The following is a 13483-nucleotide window of genomic DNA, read 5'->3' as shown; positions in this document are numbered from 1 at the left end:
TTGCACTCAACACAGTACCATTGGTGAAGGTTTTTTGCCACCTATTCCGCTTAGCCAACCACCATAAATCTTGGTTCACCTTCTTCGCACGTCAAAATTTCACAAAAACCCCGAAATCGAATGCGGGAAGTTGGAAAGAAACTTTTTTCTTCGTCGACCAGACCGTAGTAGGCACTGGCTTCCCGCAGACGCTTATTTGGTGCGAGAAGGTAGAAAAAGATGTGAACAAGATGCCGGCGTTGGATGACGAGGAGAAAAAGTTGTTGAAGCAGTGCGTCAACGCACAACTGGTGCACCGTTCGTATGGTAATGTTATGCTGCGGTTGGGGAAGATCTCCGCGTATTGGCCTTGGGAGGATGTGCGGCCGGCCATAGTTGGCCCCGATGGAAAGGGTAGGAATAGCATAAACGCGTACTTACATAAATTTTTGTATATTTTCTAACGCAGGCGTTTATTGTTTGCAGAGATGAGGATGAAGAAGGTGCTTACCGCGGAGGAGATTGCTGGGATCTCTTTCCGCAAGCAGGATGTGGACAAACAGCTAGAGCAGGCAGCTGCTAGCGAACATGTGGAGGAATCGCCGGCGGAGTCAGGCAATAAACGCAAGGCGGCTGGGACGTCCGAGGCTCAGAAGAAGAAGAAGAAGACTCCTAAGCAGCTGGAGGATATGCGCAACGACAATTTTGTTGCCATCGAGCCGCGGTCCGCAGACCTACCTCCCCCCATTAATGGTGAGCGTTTATTTTTTCGCATGTATACCGCGTAGAAAAATCTGCGTACTAAGCTGAGTATTTTGCAGAGCATGTGGAGGAGACGCAGCCAACAACACCGCGGGTCAACCCCGAGCTGCAGGCCACTGCCACATCCAAAGACAAGGCGATCCCCGTCGAGTCTGAGTCTACATTACCTCCTCCGCAAGGCAGCTTCCGTGTTGCCAACCTCCGCCAACTTTGCCAGTCCTCCGCAGAAAATGCTGCGGAGCAATCTGCATTCTTGCAGCAAATCTTCCCAGCAGAGTTCCGCGAGCAACTGGCCGAGCTGCCGTTTAACCAGGCGCTCAACGCCTTTGTCCAGAACGGGCTGGTATTCTTTGGGATGTTTGCGGACCAAGCCCGTCGATCCTCCAGCCTATACGATGTTGCACTGCGCAAAGAGGTGGAGTTGGGTTTGCTGCAGGCGGGTGTAGATCAGGTCAAGAAGGACAGGGACGCTGCTGAGGAGGCCCGCAAAGCTGTTGAATTGACTGCGGCCGAAACCAAGACCCTCTTGATTCAAGAAAGAAAAAAGAATCAAGAGCTTGTGGGTGCGGTTGATCAGGCGAAGGGGGAAACTGAGCGAGTGAGGCTGGAGTTGGAAAAGGTGACGAGGGAGAGGGACGATGCGGTTACCGACCGCGAGCTGGCCGAGGCAGATATGACAAAGCTGCGCACCGCACTCCCCGCAATTGCGCAGAAAGTGATGGTCTCCGAGCCCGTGTCCGACCGGTTTAATGCCTATGTCGATGCGGTCAAGGACCATGAGGTGAACAAGGCTGTGCGGGAAGTGATCCAGGCATGCGGCCTAACTCCACCGTTCCCCGACATTGTCCAAAAGAAATTAAAGGAGGGAACGGCCGCGGCGCTGCTGGAGGCGGAAGAGGCAATCAAGTCCATCCCTATCCCTTTGATCAATGCGTTTGCGGCTGACCCGACGATGCCGCTTGATGGGTTTTTGAAGGAGGATTACTAGAGTAGTTTGTGCCGTAAGCCCTAATCTTAGGCAGGTAATTGTAAATGTATTTTGGAGCCCTAAGTCCCATGTTGGGCAGGCATGTGAAACAATTACTTATGTAATAATTTATTTGGATGTGTATATATGTTTGTCTGTTATGCATGCGTGATATCCTTGTTTATATATCGCGAATCAAAACAAATTATGAACCGCATGCGCATGCGCATAGTTAACCACAACTTATGCGTATGCGGATGGTACTGCGTAAAATAAACCAATATTTTAACTTACCTTTAACAATTTAGACTCAAAAGCTACTGCGCTATTGCTTTGTCATGTACTAGAGGTGCACTATTAGTTGTATGGTAAGCAAACGCAACTAAAAACAAACCAATATTTTTATGCTTAGGAGTTCCTCAAGCAAACCAATGCGAGAGCGATTACGCACAAGCAAACCAATGCTTGTATATTTAAAGTCGACTTTGCAGCCATCTAGTCTGCGTGGCGCTTGGCTAGGGGAAAACCAATTCCCTTCGCCTGCCGTTATTGTCTAGCCTTGTAACCAAACAGGCTTCTGCCGCACGGGGGCTAGAGGACACCCCTTAAGTAGGCAGGAATCGCATACAAAAAATATAAATGGACAACAAAAGTATGCGCATGTAATTATTTTTATTTGGCATTAATTATGATTACAACTGCGACATATCCGAAAGGATGAAAAATAAAATAATGTGCTAAACAAATTGGAGTGATCAAGTCCATCTAGCTACATGTAACATTTTTTCAATAACGTCGCATGCCAAGTGCGTTTCACAGGTTTGCCATCTAATGTCTCTAGATGGTATGCCCCGGTGTTGCTTGCTTTTGCTACCCTGTATGGGCCCTCCCAACGAGGTCCCAGTTTCCCAGTATCTTCCGCATGACTTGCATCGTTCTGGCGCCAAACCAAATCACCGCACTTATAAGTGCGTGAACGCACACGCTGATTGTAATACTTTGCGATTTTCTGCTTGTTATTTGCTTCGTTAACAGCCGCAGAGAGTCTGCGTTCTTCAAGCAGATTAAGATTTTCCCGCAGAGCTTCAGAGTTATTTTGCTCATCAAAGTTTTGTATGCGGAACGTTGGTACCCCAATCTCTGCGGGTACAACAGCTTCTGACCCATAAACCAAACTAAACGGAGTCTCACCAGTGCTTGCTTTGGGTGTGGTTCTATGCGCCCATAAAACCTTTGGAAGCTCATCCACCCAACCAACGCGGTCATGACCCAACCTTGCCTTGATTCCAGCAACTATATCTCGGTTGGTAACTTTGCACTGGCCATTCGCCTGCGGATGCGCAACTGAAGTAAAAGTTTGCTTAATATTAAGCTCCGCACACCAACTGCGAAAAGGATCGCCGGCAAATTGTGTACCGTTATCACTAACAATTTCATTGGGTATGCCGAATCGACAGACAATGTATGGATTGAGTTTGAGTTAAGTTCGTCAAACCATGCTAAAGCGTGTGCAGAAAGTGAATATTGAAAAAGATGAAGTTTTAAAATGTTTTTCTCGTTTTCTTCCTTCTTAAAAGAGTCAGCCAGACTGATAAATTTGTTTAAATGAAAGTTCGGATCGTCAGTCGGTAATCCTTGAAATTTACAGATCATATTGACTAGTTTAATCATGTGTGAACTGATTTCAGGAATTCCTTCGGTTCCTAAGGTGATTGGTCCTCCTCTTTCCTCTAAGCGTGACTTATGCATAGAAGCAAGGGTGTCTTTATGTTCCAATTTTTTTTTAAACTTAAAAGTAACTTTTAGAAAATATTAATTTACTAAAAGGATCGATAATTTAATAAAAAAAATTATTCTTGAAAATCGGTCGCTAACCAGATCGGATATCTTAACTGATAGGATTTCTCAAAGATTACTTGTATCGAGGTGGCCAGGCTGACTACGGAGAGGCAGGATCCTTTTGGTTCCAATATAATTGGAGAGTGTTCGAAAAATCCAACAACCAAGTCCGTGTAAGGTGTAGAAGGTGTAAGTTAACCTAGTGTCGTATTTTTGCTGATTAACGAATAGAAGATCAAGTGGATAATTGTCTTTTAGTTAAATTACCTGGATAAAAGATAGTAGTTGATTTTAGCTAAAGGTCCTAAATGCATAAAAGTAAATAAAGTGGAAGGATATCCGGAGTATGCAGATCAGGGAAATGTTGACCAAGATATCAGTATTGGGTTAGGGAAAGGTAGTTATGCTTATGTTAAAACTATGCTTGGAATGATGTAGATCTGGTTGGATGAGCCAATTACACTGACCTACTTATCTCTGAACTCTCGGAGTTCTCTTTGAGTAGTGAGAAGTATGTCACTTGGTCGTATAATTGAAAGGTAACAATACCTCGGAGGTTATCCTCAGTAAAGTACTAGGTTTATTAGTGAGTAAAGCTCTAATCCTAACCCTCGTTATCAGTTTAGGTAACTGAATAACAACGTGCCTTGTTGATTGAACACTGATCACAAACGGAAGGAATCCATCGATTTAAGTTGGCAAAACCTTAAATGAAAACTAACAACCATTCCATCATACTAATGAGATCATATCAATTCAAACATTATACAGCATCACAGTTAATATACGGATAGTAAATCAGATAGAAACCTAATGAATACCTAAACAGTTGATATGACTAAAACCTAAGGCAACAATCAAACAAGGGCATGCAATAGGCTTGGGTCACGCAGTGAAGGCACTAACTAGATCTTAACAGCTCCTAAGAGGTCTCTTCGAAACACTCAATAGGCATACCAGGTCATTCATATCTCAATTCCTAAGTTCCGTGTCCTAAAAGTGCATTATATGCCTCTCGGGAACTCCGGCCATACCGAGTTCATAGAATCTTCAGATACAGTATAACCAGGGGTCTTAATCCTATGAAGTAGCTAATTTCATATAGGTGGACAAGTCCTGATCACAACCTAGGTTGGTCAATCCTTAAGATGCTAGCATATAAATCTATCAGACTTCCTAGTTCAGTATTATAACAGTAATCGTACTAAATTAACATAATTACGTTAACCCAAACTTCTATCATGGTAACATACAGATTAATTAAGCTATCATGGTAATATCGGAACGCATTATTAAACATAAAAAGTAAGAACACATGTTTAATACAAAAGACAAGCGTTTCGGATAAAAACCTAAAAAGGCTGAAGAAATATGTCCGAGATCGCAGGGACTCGCCGGGATATCCTCCGGAAAATAAAAGCTAAGCTAACTACTACTAAAGACTAAGTAAAAGCTTGAATATATGAAATGAATTACAAATTGAGTGTGTGTTGAAATGGATGGAGAGAGCCCTTTAAATAGACTTGATTTTTGCCTGCAAACAGCTGGCAGGCCGTTTGACAGGCCATTTGCAGGCCGTTTTTGGAGGCCGTTTGCTAAGGCAAGCCGTTTATCGAGCCCGTTTGCTCTGACCGTTTGGCAGGCCGTTTGCCATACTGACAGGCCGTTTGGTAAGCCGTATGGCAGGCCGTTTGCTGGCCTGGTCAGCCTGATTTCACTGGATCATAACTTGATTTCTTGTCTTTCACCGTTTTCGCTCTAGAATCTTCGTTTTAGCTCTGTTTTACTTGATTCTTTTTGCCTTCGTAATTACTTAATCTACAAAATCAACCGAAAAAACGATAATTTTGCCGACAAAGTTTAAATTTTTATTGTTCTAGGGCTTAATATTGGGGATAAAAAATGTGACTTTTTGCCCGATATCACCTCCGTTAGGGATGAAGCTTACGATTAAAATCTTTGTTAAAAACTCTTGAGCCACTTTGGATGACAGTTTTATAAAATTTGTTAGGAAGTCTTTGCGCTCATAAAATGTTCCTTTTAAGGTTAGACATGGCAAAAACGCGGGCGATAAATCAGTTTTCTGGGGAACACTCAGTGGTCACCCCATTGTAGGAAAGGCACTAGGTGGGTTTCTACTCTCAATATTTCACGGCTAACTGCAACACCCTCGTAACCATCATTTCCATGACTCAGAATGTTGAGGTACAAGAAAACATTTTTGAAATTCTTTTCACTTAGAGTAAACCATTCTTTAGGACCAAGAGTTCATGTATCTTCTCATCCGCGCACCCCCTTACGTATAAGGATAAATTCAGAACAAACCGCTCGAAGAGTTCACTCTCGTTCAAAGATCACACCTTTCGTGCGATTCTCTTTCGAAAATGTAATGTAAAATACTTTAAGAATCTATCAATCTTGTTATCCTCTTGGAAGGGACTACTTAAAATGTCTATAACACAGATGTGGTTACTCAACATATTCCTTCCTTCGTTGGTTACAACTATATGTTGTTCTGGTCGGTGTTAACCATAACTTCAACATGTAACTGAAAGGATAAAGTTACATTATGGAACTGTTCTTTCATTCCATCCAAGGATAAGTTCACATGCAGTATGCTGTGATCGCCATGTTTTCCATTCTATCTGTCAGATTTGTATTGCGACATAAGTGCTCAATGTTTTAGATGAGTTTGGTAACATTCATGATGCATTTCATGCATCCAACTTACTGAAGATTCCTGTAAGGCTAAAAACATCATCTTTCCTTTTGTGGGTATATATTCTGATGACATATTCATGTTAACAAGAAACGAAATCAATTTGTTGATCTCTAAGGTTAAGAGACTTAATTAATGGCATATACCTATTCTTACTTTTATACGTCCAAGTACCTTTCAAGGTTAATAGTTCACTTCTGAGCCCACCAGTCCCTCGGAACTTTGATACGCTCCTTCTTCTTCAAATTCGGTACCACTGTTGGTCCCTCCTTAAAATTTTGGGATGAAATTTTCTTTAACTGGTGGGTAATGTAACGACCTGACTTTTTCGACTTATACTTTTGTGCTTATTACTTTAACGAAACTGCGTATTTATGCGTACCGAGCTAGTTTATGCTCTGGTATCTTATTTCATGATAATCACTTTCGTTAATACCTTACAGCATGTTATTAAGTGTTTAATCACTTAACTTGATCCCCGAATGCTTTTATGACCGTTAGCATCACTTGTCGTTTAAAGCGAGCTACGTACTTGGTACACGTTTAACTTTTGTCATAATTGGAATATTATGACTACGTAATACTAATTGTTATTTCCTAATGACAATTACTTGGCTTATTGGTTGCTTAATTATGCTTAGTATTTTACTAATGCACACTAGTTAGTCTTAATGGACTTTCTACCTTATTGGACTTGAGCCCACCCTACTCTAGCTAATGGACCATTTAATTAGCCCAATTTTAAATGGATTATGACCCATTAAGATGTAGGAAAAAACTCATTTATAAGAGCCAACATACTAGCATTTTTGTTAACCATTACTACAAATGTTGATGGGATCCTAACAATAAGCACCATCTTTAGACCACCACTAACCAAAAAGCAAAAGTTGTCCCCCTTGTACCCCCCATGGTGCCCACTGTTTTGGAAGACCACCACCACCACACTATAAATACAAGCCTCATTCACCCATTTCACACTTGATCTCATTCTCATTTTACACACACTTGCTCTCTAATTCTCTCTCTTTCTCACACTAAAAATTGTAAGTTTTAAATTTTCTTCTTCTTCTTCTTCTCTTCATCACCACGACATCATCATCATCATTAAAGGATCAAGCTTTTTAGCTTCTTGATCTTGTTATATCTTGAAGATTCAAACTTTGATTTGAATCCTTCAAGAACATGATAGATTCAAGCTTTCTAGCTTTGGATCTTCATTACTTTGTTGGATCTAAGTTTTCTAGCTTATGATCCCTTTATTTTGTTAAAAAGATCAAAACTTGTGTTTATGATCTTCATGAAACTTGAAGATCTAGCCTTTTGCTTTAAGGATCTTCAAGAACATTAAATATCCAAGCTTTCTAGCTTAAGGTTTCATTATTTTGTTTAGATCTTAGCTTTTTAGCTTATGGTCTCATTACTTTCACTAGATCTTAGCTTTCTAGCTTATGGTCTCATTAATCTTGTAAAGATCCAAGCTTTCTAGCTTAGGGTTTCTTAACACTTGAGATCTAAGTTATCATTGTAGATCTCACTTACTTGGAACCTTTTTATGATTTTTATGGTGATAAAAATCAAGTCTTCATTATCTCATATGATGAAGATGCATAAACTTGTGTCAAAAGGACAAAGGTTGAAGCTTTATTGGGTTTATGCAATAAAGAGACAACCTTGATGTTCAAAACTTGTAGAATGTTAGCTTTTACTCTTAGTTGTGTGTTGATGGTTGAAACTTGGTCAAAGTGATGCTAAAACATCAAAGAGTTTTACACTTGAAGCTTACACGCATCAAGGATGAGAACCGTGATGAGCATCAAGCACCAAGAAACCCACCGGAACACTTGTTTTCTGTTTTTCTGGATCTTATCATGCTCCTGGGACTTCTAAAAAACTGATTTTATGATAGTTCGTTTCAAGTAGATGACTTTTCGTTTAGGACTCGCCTAAATCCGATATACGGTTTAGGATTTATAGCCTTCCGAAAATCACTACGCCTTTGTAACGACGTGCTGAAAATTCTGACCTACTCGCGCTTGAACCGTCGCCACGGTCAAATGACATCGAGTTAGGATCTGAAAATTGGACAGCGGTTAGAGGACTCACATACGGAGCCTTGGACACTGACCACGTGTCTTTTCAGTTTGTATAGAGGTCGTAGCAGCTGTCCGAAATCAGCCTTTTGTTTCGATCTCTATTCTTGTTGAAAACTTACTTTAGCTTTTACGGATGATGATGATGATACTTAAGACTTAATTTATTCACTTTTAAACTTTTGGAGACAATATACTGACTTAGTGACCTTTGACTTTGGTTGACGACCTTTCGGACCGACTTACTACCTGCATACTTTTCATATCAACTTTTACCGAACATTCACTGTGAGTTATAGCTTCCCTTTTTACTTTACTATTTATGGGACTGAGAATACATGCGCTTTTTATGTTTTACATACTAGACACGAGTACTTAAACTTTATATATATATGTGTGAGGGTGACATAACGGCACAAAGATTTCCCTTAGCTCGGTAACGTTTAGTCATTGGTTTATGAACCGGTGAACGCGAATCTTAGATATGGATCCTTAGGGTTTGACATCCCCACTCGGGCTAGTCGCGCTAGCATTCAACGGGTGTTTAATACTTTGTAAACAGACGCACTCGCCAAGTGTACTTTTATGGGGTAATATTACGTTAAGTTAGTTACCGGGTGCCCAAGGTAAAGCATATACTTTATCATACTGATTTGAAATACTGATTCGAAATGCTGGTTTGAAGCACTGAAATCTCGTGGTCTACATTACATTACTGATTACAAACAAACTATAGCTCACCAACATTCGTGTTGACTTTTAAGCATGTATTTCTCAGGTGCTTAGACGTTTTTGCTTCCGCTGTTAGACTTGCTGTTATAGTCTTGGTGTTATAGGCTTGTTATTACAGACACGCTGTGTTTGACTTCCGCTGCATTACTTAGAGATGTCTCAATCATGGAACTTTTATTTTGCATCCGCAACTTATGTTATTTTGAATAATGACTTTGTAACGACCTTTATGTCATGTTATCCTTTGTAAAACGTTATCCTTTCATGAATGCAAAACTCGTTTTAAAAACAGCATGTAGTATTATACCGTGTAATGGACATGTTGTAGACGATTCGTACATGATGGTTTGTACGGGGCGTCACAAAGATCTCGTAAATTCATTGTTTTTCTTGATTTAAATTAGAAAAAACTTATTTCACTATTGAAGCCATGAGGGGAGGCCCGGAGAGGGAACAAAGTGATCGTCCACTCAGATCTCGCGATTTTTTTGGAGGCCTAATTTTTTTATATATATAGATATAATTGGAGATTTGAGAAGCACTGGAACTAAAAAAACACAACTGAAGTAGCAAACGCAAGGCACAATAGGTTCAAAAACAACAATCAAAGGCAATAAAAAATAACATTTTAGCAAAGCTGAAAGGGTTTTTTTTAAATAGTTTATATTATTCGTTAAGGCCTAAGCTCCTTTTTTTCACCTCGTTCTAAGCCCTTGAATTCTCAGGACCGGCCCTGGAAGCAATGTCTGAGCTGTCAGCATAATCCCCTACTTTTGTAATCCCCAACATATTTATTATACTCACCATTTTTGTATGCATGTATATAGCTTGGAGAAAGTAATTAAATGAAAAAAGGCCATAAAGATTAGTAACATGCATATAGTATAATCTTGTGTATATGCATATATGAGTACGTGTATATATATATATATATATATATATATATATATATATATATATATAGTGCTGGATCAAGAGGGAAGTAATCAATCGGGGGGAGCAAAAACTTTTTTTTTTCGTTTTTTGAAAAAACTTTGTTCACGAACATTATAGATGAGATGAAAATATGAACATTTAGTAGAGACACTTTTTGTTAAATGTTTTTATTTTGGCGGAAAAACGCTCGAAGAAGTAATATATAACAATTATCGTGTTTTTCGAGCGTATGTTGAGGTTTTAGCTATTGGGGTTTAGATATTAGGGTTTAGAAATTTAGGGTTTAGGGTTTAGATTTAGGATTTAGATTGAGTTTTTACCACGAACGGTTTAGAGTTTAAGGTTTAGGGTTTGGTGTTTTGGGTTTATGGAATAAACCCAAAACACCAAACCCTAAACCCTAAACTCTAAATCGGGCTAAATTTTGCTTCACAAAACATGAAGAAAAAAAACGTTCATATTTTTCACGAACAATATTATCTTGAATGTTATTTTTGTCGATCGTTTTCCCGCCTAAATAATAACATTCATCACGAAGTGTCTCTTCTAAATATTCATATTTTCGTGTGATCTTGATGCCGGAAATTTTTTTTTTCAAAAAACGAAAAAAAAAAATTTGCTTCCCCCGCTTCCGCCCGATTGGTTACTTCCCCATTGATCATGCCTATATATATATATATATATATATATATATATATATATATATATATATATATATATATATATATATATATATAGTGAGGATCTAGAGAGAACCAATGGTAAGAGGTAACTCAAAGAACTCAAAAATTGAAGTCAAATGCACCTAACATATGCACCTGCTCATAGACTGAACTTCGGTATGCCCACAGACTGAACTAGATTGAAAAAAATAATTGTGCATATTAACTTTTTTTTTGTAGATTGACTTTTTTTTTTAGATCGACTTTTTTTGTGCAGACTGATTTTTTGTGTATATTGAATTTTTTTGTGCTGATTGTTTTTTTTTTTTTTTTTTTTTAAGATTGAAAAGCTTTTTTTTTGCAGATTGATTTTTTTTCTTTTTTTTTTCAAATTGAAATATATATATTTTTTCATTGATTGAAGTTCAATTTGGACACAGATTGAAGTTAAATATGTGAGTTAATATATTCTCCCTTTCAAAATAAAATTTGTTCGACAAACTTTTTTTTATTTTATTTCAAGATAGATGATAATCGTCAGTTTTGTCTAGTTTAGTTAAATTTATTTCACAGAAAGTATTAAAAATAGAAGTACACTTAATATAATTAAAAATTAATACGACCAACAACTCTTCACTATTTGAGATTTAAAATAACCTTTTAATCTAAACTAGTTATTGAACCCTCGCTTCGCGCCGGATTCAATTTTTAATGTATTTTATTACGTTTAGTAAAATTATTTTGTGGCTAACGATGACGTTGTTGAAGCGCAACTCGAGTAGAACTAAAAGGTATAACCCGTGAGAGATTTAAATGTTATTTTAAATTAACAATATATGTGCATCTCCGCGTTTCGCTATGGAATTGTCGACTTTTAAAAATTTAACGCAAAATCAACGTGTATGAAAAGTACCCCAAATATTTAGCGTTTTTTAAAAAGCGTCCGTTTTGCGTATAGCTAGTGACATTGTGTTCCTAAAATTATTTCGAGTTTAACGATGGTGTCGGAAAAATTTAACTCGTTGCGAGCGAGAAGATATGACCCGTTGAATATTTGAGTGGAGTTTATTTAAGATTTTTTTATGAAAATAGTTATTTGACACTTTACCCCCTATTTGGGGGTCGATTTGAATTTTTCAAAAAATGTGGAAGCCTTTGTTGTTAAAATAAAATTTAGTTAAAAGTAAAAAAAAAAAAAAAAAAAAAAAAAGTTGAAAATTTTAAAATGACCCTAACACTATTCATAACTTTTGTTATGTAAATAAGACACCTAACTCCATCTAATTATTAATATGTTTAATAATTTACATTTGCTATAATCCTCATTAGACAATAGGATCAAATTTACCAAATCATAGATACAACACCCGGAAAGGATAGAATTAATATCTACGCGATGACCATTTGCCATCACAACCAAAACAAGATCAAACAAACAAGCAACAATCATCATACAAAAAAAAAAAGGTGTAATTGAGATAATTACTTAAGTTAGAAAGTCATAAGCTTCTTCATCTTGTGGTTTTGTTGAACATTTAAAGGTCCACTAAGAAAGGCTTTTGGAGATGAAATCATCATATTTTCACTTTGTTTTCTTGAGTGATTGTTCTTGATCATCTTTTTTTGTTTTGTAGTCTTGATCTCAATCGTTCCATCAACTGTAGGAATCAAATACCAAGCAATCGAAGTGCATATAATCGCCAAAGATCGACCAAAAAATGTCAAGAAAACCAACACCAGTATCACAAACAAAGGTAAATTATATGAAGGCATCCACCACTCCTCTAACTTCCTTTTTAAGTTCGATTTCCATTGATCAACCCTAATAATCCTTGTATTCATCAACGGTTTTGCATGTTGTGCATCCTTTGGTTCGGTCATATGGTCCAACGTCGAATCTTGTAATGTTGGAATTGAAGAAATTTTGGTATCTTTAAGGTTGTTTTGCCTATGATGATGATCTTTCTCATTTCTCTTTGGATCTTTTAACCACACAATAACGGGCTTAATATTATCTGAATTTGAGTACACGAATCGAACAAAAGAGATATATTGTGACCCTTTTTGGGTGAAGATCTTTCGTTTCTTGTCATCAATATCGGCCAATAGAGCTTCAAATTTGTCGAGCCCACGGCTGGAATACGGGTTGTTGTTATTTTTGTTTCTTCTACTATAAAATTTGTGTGATCTTGTCTTTCTTGAAGGTGTAGGAGAGTATAGACATGTAGCTTCAAAATCATCCTCTTCTTGGTTGTTAAAGGTGCCACAAATGAAGGACATGGATCTTTTTGTGTGGGGGTTTGTTGTTATAAAGCTTTGGGTGTTTATAATGTGCTTGTATGTTTTTCTTGACCTTTTGGGTGAGTATTAATATTTGGTGTGTTTTTTAGACTTTCAAAAACAAAGAAGTAGATGTAAGGAAGAAATGAGTTGATAAGAAGGGTTTGATGGAGCAGTTGTGATAATCAAATGGCAAATTTGGAAATTTAGGTACTTTATAGAAGCTTCTAATTGAGTGTGACTTACTGACTTTTGGGGAATTGGTTAAATCCTAAAGACCTAAACACAATCGTGTAGGTCACGTAGTGAAAGAAAAGTGATAGATAAACTAAAAATATACAAACTGTACGTAGGTTATTTTTGCAAAGATTTAATTTATCATTGAAATTGAATCAAGTGCCGAAGTTTAATAGGGACATGAAGGGGTTCTCGTTCCCCTAAAAAATTTTAGCAAGTAAGAATTTTGTAGCTCTCGAGTAACGAACGTTTGAGTTTTTAAATTTTAAATCATCTA

At 37.8% G+C, this 13483-nt stretch overlaps 2 protein-coding genes across 2 annotated transcripts; one reads left to right on the top strand and one right to left on the bottom strand.

The window, feature by feature from the left end:
• The first annotated feature begins 341 nt into the window (after nt 1–341).
• LOC139840489 (uncharacterized) lies at nt 342–9841 on the top strand. The gene is made up of 3 exons (XM_071830755.1): nt 342–732; nt 801–1017; nt 9817–9841. Exons 1-3 carry the CDS (start codon nt 468–470, stop codon nt 9839–9841), a joined length of 507 nt encoding a protein of 168 aa, XP_071686856.1. The 5' UTR covers nt 342–467.
• A 2168-nt stretch (nt 9842–12009) lies between these two features.
• LOC139844388 (uncharacterized) lies at nt 12010–13062 on the bottom strand. Its single transcript, XM_071834606.1, has one exon. It carries the CDS (start codon nt 12967–12969, stop codon nt 12181–12183), a length of 789 nt encoding a protein of 262 aa, XP_071690707.1. The 5' UTR covers nt 12970–13062; the 3' UTR covers nt 12010–12180.
• Between the last annotated feature and the right edge of the window lie 421 nt (nt 13063–13483).

The sequence above is a fragment of the Rutidosis leptorrhynchoides genome, chromosome 4, assembly GCF_046630445.1.
Source record: "Rutidosis leptorrhynchoides isolate AG116_Rl617_1_P2 chromosome 4, CSIRO_AGI_Rlap_v1, whole genome shotgun sequence".
NCBI classification, from domain to species: Eukaryota; Viridiplantae; Streptophyta; class Magnoliopsida; order Asterales; family Asteraceae; genus Rutidosis; species Rutidosis leptorrhynchoides.
This window is presented reverse-complemented; position numbering and strand designations above follow the sequence as displayed.